Source organism: Ahaetulla prasina, chromosome 15 (assembly GCF_028640845.1).
Source record: "Ahaetulla prasina isolate Xishuangbanna chromosome 15, ASM2864084v1, whole genome shotgun sequence".
Lineage (NCBI taxonomy): Eukaryota > Metazoa > Chordata > Lepidosauria > Squamata > Colubridae > Ahaetulla > Ahaetulla prasina.
The window spans coordinates 15,333,749-15,346,007 of NC_080553.1; the positions used below are offsets into that span (position 1 = coordinate 15,333,749).

The 12,259-nt window shown below is 46.3% G+C and overlaps 1 protein-coding gene across 6 annotated transcripts in view; it reads right to left on the bottom strand.

The window, feature by feature from the left end:
* The window catches only part of NF2 (NF2, moesin-ezrin-radixin like (MERLIN) tumor suppressor), an 81,368-nt gene that overhangs the window by 4,563 nt on the left and 64,546 nt on the right, over positions 1 to 12,259 (bottom strand). For 2 of the 6 annotated variants that reach the window (XM_058158403.1, XM_058158401.1), the window contains exon 17: positions 10,763 to 10,808. The exons of 3 other annotated variants lie outside the window; for them this stretch is intronic. In XM_058158403.1, the coding sequence (XP_058014386.1) occupies positions 10,773 to 10,808 (36 nt within the window). In that variant the 3' untranslated portion in view covers positions 10,763 to 10,772. Of the gene's footprint in view, positions 1 to 10,747; positions 10,809 to 12,259 lie in introns of all 6 variants that reach the window. One more of the 6 variants, XM_058158402.1, reaches the window with a different exon arrangement.

A 12,259-nucleotide genomic window follows, 5' to 3' on the forward strand; every position in this document is an offset into this window, starting at 1 on the left:
GTAGGGAAATAACTTTACTTTATAAAATTTATAAAGCAGAGTTACAGCAGGTTAAAGCATATAATAATAATTACTCACCAAATACTTTACGTCGGACTTTCGCTACGTTTGACAGAATATATCTTTAATAATGCTATAATTTTTTTTAAAAAGTCAATTAAATTTAAAAAAAAAGGAAAGTGCTTCAGTATCGGAGAAAACCCCTACTGCCCACCATGAAAGCTGGAATGCCCACTAGTGGGCGGTAGGGACCAGGTTGACTACCACTGGTCTACTCCTTTAACCTAGAATAGAATAGAATTTTTATTGGCCAAGTGTGATTGGACACACAAGGAATTTGTCTTGGTGCATATGCTCTCAGTGTACATAAAAAAAAAAAAGATACGTTCATCAAGGTACAACATTTACAACACAACTGATGGTCAATATATCAATATAAATCATAAGGATTGCCAGCAACAAAGTTACAGTCATACAGTCATAAATGGAAAGAGATGGGTGATGGGAACTATGAGAAGATTAATAGTAGTGCAGATTCAGTAAATAGTAAATAGTAAACAGTAAATAGGACTGTTGACCTCATCCCATTCCTAAGAGGTCTGTAAAGGGCGTGCATTTTTAATTTATTTATGACTATTGTGAATTCTGTTTTTATGCTGGCTGTGAACCACCCTGAGTCCTTCGGGAGAAGGGCGGTATAGAAATCTAATAAACCTAACCTAACCTAACCTAACCTAACCTGCCTGCCTACCGTCCCTGTCGTAATGTCCCCATTTATTTGTACTCATTTCCTGTGTTCGTGTTTAGATCTATACCTGTTATCTTGTACATGTTTGACAAACTAAATAAATAAAAAATAGAACTAAGGAGAAATTTCCTGACAGTGAGAAGAATGAATGAGCGGAACAACTTGGGTTCCAGAAATTGTGAATGCTCCAACACTGTTCGCCCGTTCTGTGCTGCAGCGACAAAATTCCGACGCTGATCCGATTCTCCTGTCTCTATAAATTATGGATATAATTATAAATAAATTTGCATGATTTCTCTGGCTTTGCATAATTCAGCCTGCTTTTAATTTTATCCCAGCAGTTTGTTAAAAAGCAATAAGGTTCCGCAGCGCCGCTGCCCATAAAGCATGTGGCTTTTGCTAGGTGTGAAGGGAGGAAATTACCCAAAACACAGAATGCCTGGGTCCTGCCCCAACCCACCACTTGGGGGGAAAAAAAATCTGTTGTGAAGATTTTGGCACACACAACCTGCGCTACACTGTGAACGTGACTTTTGATAAGAGGGGGAAAGGAAGGAAGGAAGGAAGGAAGGAAGGAAGGAAGGAAGGAAGGAAGGAAGGAAGGAAGGAAGGAAGGAAGGAAGACAGAAAGAAAGACAGAAAGAGGAGGGAGGAGGGAGGAAGGAAGGAAGGAAGGAAGGAAGGAAGGAAGGAAGGAAGGAAGGAAGAGAAAAGAAACCGAGAGAGGAGATAAAGAGTGATGAGACAGAGAGTATGAGAGAAGAGAGAAAGGAACAGAAAGAGAGGGAGAGAGAGAGGAGATAAAAAGTGAGAAGAGAAAAAAAGAAAGAGAGGAGAGGAGAGAAAGAAAGAAAGAAAGGAAAAGAGAGGTGAGAAGAGAGAGTAAAGGGAGAGAGAGAGAGAGAGAGAGAGAGAAGAGAGAGAGAGAAAGAAAGAGAGAGAGGAGAAAGAGAGGAGAGAGAGAGAAGAGAGAGAGAGAGAAAGAAAGAAAGAAAGAGAGAGGAGATAAAGAGATGAGAGAGAGAGAGAGAAAGAAAGAGAAAGAAAGAGAAAGAGAAGACAAAGATTGATGAGAGGGAGAGAGAGGAGAGAGAAGAGAAAGAGAGAGGAGAGAGAAGAGAAAAGAAGAAAGAGAAAGAGAGGAGAGGAGATAAAGAGATGAGAGAGAGAGAGAAAAAAGAAAGATGTGAGAAAGAGAGAGTGAGTAAGGGGGAGAGAGAGGGAGAGGGTGGGAGAGGAGGAAGACAGAGAAAGAGAGAGAGAGCAGAGGGGGGAGAGAGAGAGAGAGAAGGCAGATGGTGATAATTAAGCAGCCAGACCTCAAAGGAGATCTGGAGACGAGGAAGACCGACAAGGAGAATCCTTCTGCCAGATGTTCTGCATTCTTCCCATGAAGTAGAATGGTTATTAGATTTCCCCCCCCCTTCGCTACCTGAAAATTCCATTGCAGCCAAATCAGTTTTGCAGCTGCTAACTCAATAACTAGAGGCGAGGAACTTCTGCCGCCTTCGCAAACTCTTGTAGAATTGAAATGTGACCTGCTAAATGGATTTTTTTTCCCCCTGTTCCTTTCTCAGTAAGGCTGGTGGTGCTGGGTTTTAAAAAAACAGGAGGAGGAAAAGGCCCGATTCCCGGGGTTGGAATCCTTGCAGCTGTTTGGAAGGAGGAGGAGAAAGGGAATAAGAGAGGGAGGAAGGAAGGAAGGAAGGAAGGAAGGAAGGAAGGAAGGAAGGAAGGAAGGAAGGAGGGAGGGAGGGAGGGAGGGAGGGAGGGAAGGAAGGAAGGAAGGAAGGAAGGAAGGGGGAAAGAGGAAGGACGGAAAGGAAAGAAGGAAGGAAAGAAGGAGGAAGGAAAAGGGAAAAGATGGAAAGAAGGAAGGAAGGCAAGAAGGAGGAAGGAAAAGGGAAAGAGGGAAGGAAGGAAAGGAAAGAACAAAGGAAAGAAGGAAGAAAGAAAGAAGAGAGGGAAAAGAGAAAAGGGAGAAAGGAAAAAACAAAGGAAAGAAGGAAGAGAAAAGAAACCGAGAGAGGAGATAAAGAGTGATGAGACAGAGAGAGAGAGAAGAGAGAAAGGAACAGAAAGAGAGGAGAGAGAGAGGAGATAAAAAGTGAGAAGAGAAAAGAAAGAGAGAGAGGAGAGAAAGAAAGAAAGAAAGGAAAAGAGAGGTGAGAAAGAGAGAGAGTAAAGGGAGAGAGAGAGAGAGAGGAGAAAGAGAGAGAAGAGAAAGAAGAGGGAAAAGAGAAAAGGGAGAAAGGAAGAAAGGAAAGGAGGGAGGGAGGAAGGAAGGAAGGAATAGTAATAGCACTTAGACTTATATACTGCTTTACAGTGCTTTACTGCCTTCTCTAAGCAGTTTACAGAGTCAGCGAATTGCCCCCAACAATCTGGCTTCTCATTTTACCGACCTAGGAAGGATGGAAGGCTGAGTCGACCTTGAGCCGGTCAGGATCGAACTCCTGGCAGTCGGCAGAATTCGATTGCAAATGCTGCACTCTAACCACCTGGAACTGAAGAAGCAAAACCCACCCTTTGCTTTTCTTCACAAAAAGAAAAGTGTGTATTTGATTGTTATTTTTATTCTGCCTGTTCACCGCCCTGAGTCCTTCGGGAGAAGGGCAGTATACAAATTAAAATATTATTATTATTATTATTATTATTATTATTATTATTATTATTATTATTATTATTATTATTATTATTATTATTATTATTATTATTATTATTATTATTATTATTATTATTAAAAATGTCAAACAGCCTCTAAGCCTACCTTCAAAAAAGGTTGCCCAGCTTCCAGAGCTATATCTGGAAAGGCTAGCCTGCGTTGTAGATGATTAAACTCGCGAAACAGATCCACCTTATCAGCAAAACGCAGGTGAGAAAAACAAAAATGCAGGTACATTACATCGCCTACCTCATCTTATCTAAGAGGGCGCACGATTTAAAATCCCTGTTTTATGTTTCAGTGGGTAAACCTTCATCCAATACACACTGGTATCCATGAATGCATCCATAATATAAGGCAGCGGTTCCCCAACCTTTCGGACCTCAGGGATCACTAAATTCGTAATTTTTAAATCCCGCGGTCCACTAATATGATCTGCCTGATGACCGGCTGGGTGGGCTTGGCAAGCTGGTCATGTGACTGGGTGGGCGTGGCCAACTCGATGTCACTCACGTTGAGGGGCGCCTTGCCAGCTTCTACTCGCCCCTCCCCTCCCAGCCCTTCCTCGCCTCCCCGCCCGGGTTCCTTAGGGCCCCAACAGGAAGCAGTTGTTGGAGCTAAGCAGCCACCGCGAGAAAGAGTTGGCCGAACAGCTCGGTTCAAATTGGAGGCTCGGCAGAAGCACCTCACTGAGGACTAGGAGCATAGGCTTTCCAAGCAGAGGGAAGACCTGTGGGAGTGCAAGGCCAGGTACCAGCATCTGGAAGCTCCAGCAGGGCTGAGATGGTCAGCCAGTTCCAGGCCATGATGCAGTCCCATTGGAACGAGGCTCTCCGGCTCTTCGCCACCAGCGGCTCTTCCCTCCAGCCTTCCCCCAAAGCCCCCCACCAGGAGGCCAAAGCAGACCCCAAGTCGGAATTTTTGCCCCCCTCCGACTCACACAAAAAGACCCCGAAGGGGGAGACTCTCTGCAGCAACACAACCGTTCATTGCACGTATCTGTCCCAGGGGCCTTAGTTTGAGGACCCCCGATTTAGTGCAAGATATAAAATGCAAATAATTTTTCTGAGGACCACCAAAATTTTCTCGGGGACCACCGGTTGGTGACTGCTGCTTTAAGGGATTGTACTCCCCGGAAAATTGTCTGCACCATCCCTGGAAATAAGGAGGAAGGAACATTTCAAATGATCATAATACAGAAAACATAATAAGAGAGTGGAAGGGACCTTGGAGGTCTTCTAGTCCAACCCCATACTCAAGCAGGAGACCATACATCCCTGATGGCGAACCCATGGCACGCGTGCCACCTGTGTCTCATGGAGCCATATCGGTGGGCACACGAGCGTTGCCCTAGCCAGTTGATTTTTGGGCCTTCCAAGCCCACTGGAAGTCAGGCTGTTTCCGGCCTCCAGAGAACCTCTGTGGGGGGAGGGGGAGTGAGGAAAGCCATTTTTCGTTCTCTTCAGCCTCCAGAGCCTTTCTAGGAGCCTGGGGAGGGCGAAAACGGGCTTCCCCAGCCTCCCGGAGACCGGAAATGGCCCGTTTTCCCACCAAACCCCAGATGACATCGAAGTCAGAACAATCAAACCACTTGGAAGTTCAGCCGGTTGAAATTAGTGCAGCCAGCAGGCTAAGCCGACAAGGGGAATCATTTTTAAGAAGAGATACCTGCGATGAACCCAGAGAGCTCATAAAAACGGATTAGCATGTTAACCACATCATTAAACACGAAGAACTTTCAAAGGAGCCTCCCAAGGCAGGGATGGAAAATTCAAAGGACACGGAGACAAGCCAGTTTGTCTTGGGTCTTGCAGGGCTTGGCTTAAGAGAGTCTGAAGTTTGGGGTTCGAGCGTCCTTTGGACCGTGAGAGAGTCTGCTGTGGGCCTCCCAAAATTCAAGAGAGGGAAACCCTTGGAGGGGAGATTAGGCTCTTAGGAATGGGGCGAGGTCAACAGTAGACAGTTTAAGCTTAACGTTTTGGGGGTTTGGGGAAGAAACCACAGAGTCAGGTAGTGCATTCCAGGCATTGACCACTCTGTTGCTGAAGTCGTATTTTCTGCAATCGAGTTTGGAGCGGTTTACCTTGAGTTTGTATCTATTATTTGCTCGTGTATTGTGGTTGAAGGTGAAGGGCCTCTGGTGGCTCAGACTGGTAAGACAGTCTATTATTAACAGCAGCTGCTTGCAATTACTGCAGGTTCTAGCCCCACCAGGCCCAAGGTTGACTCAGCCTTCCATCCTTTATAAGGTAGGTAAAATGAGGACCCAGATTGTTGGGGGCAATAAGTTGACTTTGTATATAAATATACAAATAGGATGAAGACTATTGCTAACATAGTGTAAGCCGCCCTGAGTCTTCGGAGAAGGGCGGGATATAAATGCAAATAATAAAAAAAAGTAATCATTGACAGGTAAGGATATTGTGGTAGATAATTTTATGTACTATGCTTAGGTCAGACTGAAGTCTGTGTAGTTCTAAGTTGTCTAAGCCCAAAATTTGGAGTCTGGTGGCAGAAGGTATTTTATTGAGGGTAGAGGAGTGGAGGACTCTTCTCATAAAATCTCTCTGGACTCTCTCGGTCATATTTATGTCCGATATGCAGTGCGGGTTCCAGACAGATGAGCTGTATTCAAGAATTGGTCTAGCAAAGGTTTTGTATGCTTTAGTTAGTAGTACAAGAAGCTGCGCAAGATTAGGTTAACAACTCTTAGTTGCCTTTTTGGCAATGTTGTTACAGTGGGCTCTGGCGCTTAGAGCTTTAGAAATGAGTACTCCAAGGTCCTTGACGAGTGAGTGTCTTTCACTCCAAACACAGTTTTTCACAGTTTATGCAATTCTCTAGGCTCAGTGATCTCCCTGGGTTAATTGTTACCTGAGCTGATAGTTAGAAGAGAAACTGAAAAGCCTGTCTGTTTGTTTTCTGGATTTGGTTTTTTTTCCAAATGAGATTAGCATGACAAGTGGGGTACATTTTTCCCCCCCCCTTCTATCTCAAAGCACAGAAAGGCTTCAGGCCATCTACAATTTCCACTATTTAATCGTGTAGCTTGGAGGTTACAGCTAAAGGTCCGTGCAGATTTCCATAAAGTACTCCAAACTCATTACTGATGCTGATTTTAGTGTCAAGAGAGAGGGAGGGAGAGAGAGAGAGAAGAAATAATACAATAGATTCCTCCCACCCACCCCTCTTCAATGGAGAACTTCCCCACGGCATATTGAATTTTTGTTTTTAAAAATGGGGTCCTTGGGTCCTAGTAGCTTAATCAGCGCAACGCAAAGCGGAAATTAATATCTCGGAGAAGGGAGGGGAGAAGGGATGTGATGCGGTTTTGATGACGCTGGAATCTAAACTAGCTTTAAAACCGAAATAAAAGGCTGCATCAACAGAGTATAATCAAGATCGTGTGAAGTGTTAATACCACTTTATAAGGCCTTGGTAAGGCCACACTTGGAATCCTGCATCCAGTTTTGGTCGCCACGATGTAAAAAAGATATTGAGACTTTGGAAAGAGCAGAGAAGAGCAACAAAGATGATTAGGAGTCTGGTGGCTAAAAGATATGAAGAACTGGGTATGTCTAGTTTAATGAAAAGAAGGACCAGGGGAGACATGATAGCAGATATCTCAGGGGCTGCCCCAAAGAAGAGGGAGTCAAGCTATTCTCCAAAGCACCTGAGGGTAGAACAAGAAGCAATGGGTGGAAACTAATCAAGGAGAGAAGCAACTTAGAACTAAGGAGAAACTTCCTGACAGTGAAAACAATTAACCAGTGGAACAACTTGCCTCCAGAAGTTCTGAATGCTCCAACACTGGAAGTTTTTAAGAAGATGTTGGATAACCCTTTGTCCAAGGACCCTTCCAACTCTTGTTATTCTATAATTCTATAATTCCTTGAGTGTCCAATCGCACACTCAGTGGCCAGATAAAGAATATTATTTTCTGTCCTGTTCAAATTCGGCGACCCGGCTGACCATGAGTCGATCGCCTTCAAAAATTCTGAAAACGTCAATAACCCATCGATCCATTTCAAGAGCTGGTTTCCAAGAAAGTTTTCAGCAGACTTTGTGGCCAGCTGACATTCTCGTCAAGCGCTTTTTTAAGAGTTGGGGAAAAAAATTGTTCTGCAGACTCTGAATATGAAGCGCGGTCCAACAGACTAATGCAGTCTGTTATTAACAGCAGCTGCTTGCAATTACTGCAGGGTCAAGTCCCACTAGCCCCAAGGTTGACTCAGCCTTCCATCCTTTATAAGGTAGGTAAAATGAGGACCCAGATTGTTGGGGGCAATAAGTTGACTTTGTATATAAATATACAAATAGGATGAAGACTATTGCTTAACATAGTGTAAGCCGCCCTGAGTCTTCGGAGAAGGGTGGGATATAAATGCAAATTAAAAGGGGCCTCTGAGCCACAGAAGGGCGGGATATAAATGCAAAAACAAAAAACAAAAAAAAAACCCTGGGAGATGAGAGGTCAACTTTGTCAGGACTTCCAAGGGACCAGAGAAGGTCAACTTAAAAAGCACGACTTGAGAAGAGGCGAGCTGCAAGAACTTCAGGAAGTTCTCTACAATTTTTATTTGTTCACACTTCAGCCAGCCAGAAAGCGGAGAGGGATCTAGGTTATAGGAGATGAAGCAGCGAACAGCTTCGGCAATAATCTGGCTGTGTCCCTCAGCTCCCCTTAAATGCATAAAGATTCGAAGAACTGAAGCCTAACTCAGGGGGTAGCAGTTACGTGGTGGCTTCCTCCATTGAATGTCACCCACCGGCCCATTCCAGAGCTGGCAGGCTGATCCCTGCGGATGGTCTCCGGTTTGCAAGACACCCCCCTCCCCAAATTATGTCTCTGCCTTCCCCCCGAATAAGCTGAAGCTATGTTCAAATAGCAACGGCATTTAGACTTATGTAATGCTTCATAGAGCTTTCCAGCCCCCTCTGAGCGGTTTACAGAGTCAGCCTCTTGCCCCCCCCCCCCCAAAATCTGGGTCCTCATTTTACCGACCTCAGAAGAATGGAAGGCTGAGTCAACCTGAGCTGGTCAGGATTGAACTCTTGGCAGCGGGCAGAATCAACCTGGAATAGTGCATTGTAACAGGAAGGAAGGAAGGAAGGAAGGAAGGAAGGAAGGAAGGAAGGAGGTCTTCCGGGTGCAATTCAAGGTATTGGTTACCATCTTTAAAGCGCTCCATGGCTTAGGACCGGGTTATTTACGGGACCCCCTGCTGCCACCAATAGCCTCCCAGCGACCCGTGCGCTCCCATAGGGAGGGCCTCCTCAGGGTACCGTCAATCAAACAATGTCGATTGGTGACACCCAGGGGGAGGGCCTTCTCCGTGGGGGCTCCTGCCCTCTGGAATGAGCTGCCTCCGGGGATACGTCAACTCCCCGACCTCCGGACCTTCCGACGCGAGCTTAAGACCTTCTTGTTTTATCGTGTAGGACTGGCCTAATGTATTTTAAATGTGGGTTTTTATTTTGGTTTTATCACTATTTTATTCGTTTCGGCCTAATTTGAATTGAGATTTTTAAAATGTTTTTAATTTTTGTAATTCTGTTTTATTTGGCTGTAAACCGCCCAGAGTCCTTCGGGAGAAGGGCGGTATATAAATTCAATTAATAAATAAAGGAAGGAAGGAAGGAAGGAAGGAAGGAAGGAAGGAAGGAAGGAAGGAAGGAAGGAAGGAAGGAAGGAAGGAAGGAAGGAAGGAAAAGGAAGAGTGATAGCAGTAGCATTTAGACTTATATACCGCTTAAAAGTGCTTTCCAGACCTCTCCAAGCGGTTTACAGACTCAGCCTCTTGCAAACCCCAACAATCTGGGTCCACATTTTACCCACCTCGGAAGGATGGAAGGCTGAGTCAACCTTGAGCCAGTCAGAATCAAACACCTGCAGTGGGCAGAGTTAGCCTGCAATACTGCTTTCTAACTACTGCACAGGAAGGAAGGAAGGAAGGAAGGAAGGAAGGAAGGAAGGAAGGAAGGAAGGAAGGGAGGGAGGGAGGGAGGGAGGGAGGGAGGGAGGAAGGGTGGGCACGTTGACTTATGTAACGCTCCCAAGTGCTTTACAGCCCTCTCTAAGCGGTTTAGAGAGTCAGCATATCATCACCGCAAACAATCTGGCTCCTCACTTTACTCGGAAAGATGGAAGGGCTGAGTCAACTTTGTGCTGGTCAGGATCGAACCACTGGCAGCGGGCAGAGCCAGCCTGCTATACTGCACATTCTAACCAATCTGCCACCACGGTTCTTACTCCCACCATCCCATGAGATCACTTTTGAGAACCGGCAAAAAAAAAAAAGCATGCGAGATGCCCATGGGTTTGGGATGGCAGGAGCGCCGTGAGCGCGCGCACACACACACACACACACACACACACACAGAGGCCCCTGGGACTGTTTCTTGGTTGCGCCTCCATCCTTATCGCCAATGCCCAGGCGCACTTCAGACAAGACACTGAAGGCGCGGCACTAAAAAACCAGGAAGTTCTCTCCAGCTTTGAGATACCAAAGAAATGTGTGCTGTGGTCCGCCCGCAGCCTGCGGACCTGGCAACGGAGTCGGACAACGATGAGGCTGAGGAAGAACATGGGCCAGTCCTGGAAGCTGGAGAAAGTGCGGATGAGGGCTCTGCGTCAGAGGCAGAGGTGGAGCCAGGGCCATCGGGGAGTGAGGTGCGGACTCCGGAGCCTCCAGAGGTTGACAGTAGTGAGGCAGAGGAACAGGAGGAGCCTGTTCCTAATGCACGCACGAGAAGAGCTGCCAGAAGGCAAGAGCAGCTCAAGCAAAGAGGACGACTCAGGAGTAAGGCCAAGAGATGATTGGCCCCTCCCATAAGGCTTAAAAGACCAGCAACGGCGTTTGGGCTGTTTGCCGGAAAACAACATTGATAGCTTCGTCTTCTTGCATTTGTTTTGTATCGCCGTCTTCTGAACTTGTGCCAAGAAAGGCCTTTGGCAGTTTGCCTAATTGGACCAAGGTTGGCGATAGGATTGAGGAATTTTGTTTTGGGAGGAATTTGCTTTAATTTGAGTTGGACTACGCTGAGAATGAAGTTAATTTGCAGCTGTTCTAATAAAGTTTGTTTGGTTTTTTTACACTGACTTGAGTTTCCTACTCCCTACTTGGGCCTGGGTCACAACAACGTGGACCAACTCTCCACCAGAATGGCTCCGGCTTTAAACACACACGCACAACACCACCCTTGTGTGGAGCAAGACGGAAAGCTGGTGCAGTAGTAGCAATCTGTCACAGGCAAGATTGTCATGCAGATGTTAGTAGGGGTGGGGGGTGGGGGGTGGGAGACACCCATCCCGACACCAAACATAAAAGTACCTTGGAATAAGCTACCTGGGAAGTCTCAAATGCAGATAGGTCTTCTACCTTGAGCTTGAGGCTAAAAGCGGCAACGACAAGAAACAGAAAAGCCCTCCATGAATTCAAGAGCGCGTCCACGTTCCTCGCTACAGTTTTTGGTGCATAGTCACGGTCACAAGGGCGGGAAGGGACCTCGGAGGTCATCTAGTCCAACCCGCTGCTCACGCCTTCGGGATTCGAACCCGCCGAACTGCGCTTGTCGGCCTTCTGGATCGACAAGAGCAGCGTCTTAGCCACTTGAGCCACCTAATCAGGCAGAACGCTGAGAGATGCTGCGGGATTTTCTTTGGATAACATTTTTATTGACAGGTCCCTCCAGATTAAAAAAAAAAACAACACATACATTTTTTAAGTACAGGGAGAGAGAAGAAAGAAAGCATCTCCCAGAGTTTGTTTATGGACTACACAGAAGGGTCTACACAGAGACAGATTGGCCTAGTGGTGAAAGCACCAGGCTAGGAAAGAGGAGGTGGTGAGTTCAAGTCCTGCCTCAGGCCTGAAAGCCAGTTGGCTGATTTGGGGGGAATCAACCGGGAGGGAGGGAGTTCCAGTTCTGCCTTAGCCAGCTGGGTGACTTTGAGTCAATCATCAGGAGACTGGGAGTTCTAGTCCAGCCTTAAGAATGACAGCCGGCTGGGTGACTTTGGGCCAATCACCAGGAGATTGGGAATTCTAGTCCTGCCTTAAGCATGAAAGCTAGCTGGGTGACTTTGGGCCAATCACCAGGAGACTGGGAGTTCTAGTCCAGCCTTAAGAATGACAGCCGGCTGGGTGACTTTGGGCCAATCACCAGGAGATTGGGAATTCTAGTCCTAGCTTAAGCATGAAAGCCAGCTGGATCATTTTGGGCCAATCACCAGGAGACTGGGAGTTCTAGCCCTGCCTTAAGCATGACACCCAGCTGGGTGACTTTGGGCCAATCACCAGGAGACTGGGAGTTCTAGCCCTGCCTTAAGCATGACACCCAGCTGGATGACTTTGGGCCAATCACCAGGAGACTGGGAGTTCTAGTCCTGCCTTAAGCATGAAAGCTAGCTGGGTGACTCTGAACCAATCACCAAGGGATTGTGAGTTCTAGTCCAGCCTTAAGCATGACACCCGGCTGGGTAATTTTGGGCCAATCATCAGGAAACAGAGAGTTCTAGTCATGCCATAAGCCCAACAGCTGGCTAGGTGACTTTGGACCGATCACTAGGAGACTGGGAGTTCTAGTCTCCACCTTAGGCACGAAAAACAGTTGGGTAACTTTGACCAAGACACTTTTTCTCGGTCCAACTCACCTCCCAGGGTTGTTATTGTGGGGGAAATCAGAAGAAGAGGAAGGCGGATGTTGGATACGTTTGATTCTTTGAGGGTTTTTTTTTTTGTAAAATTAATAAAAGGCCGGCTAGAAATAAAAAAAATAAATAAAAACCTAGCTAACCAGGGGCAGAAATCCGCAGTGCAGCTGGTTTTGTGAGAAGCAACGGA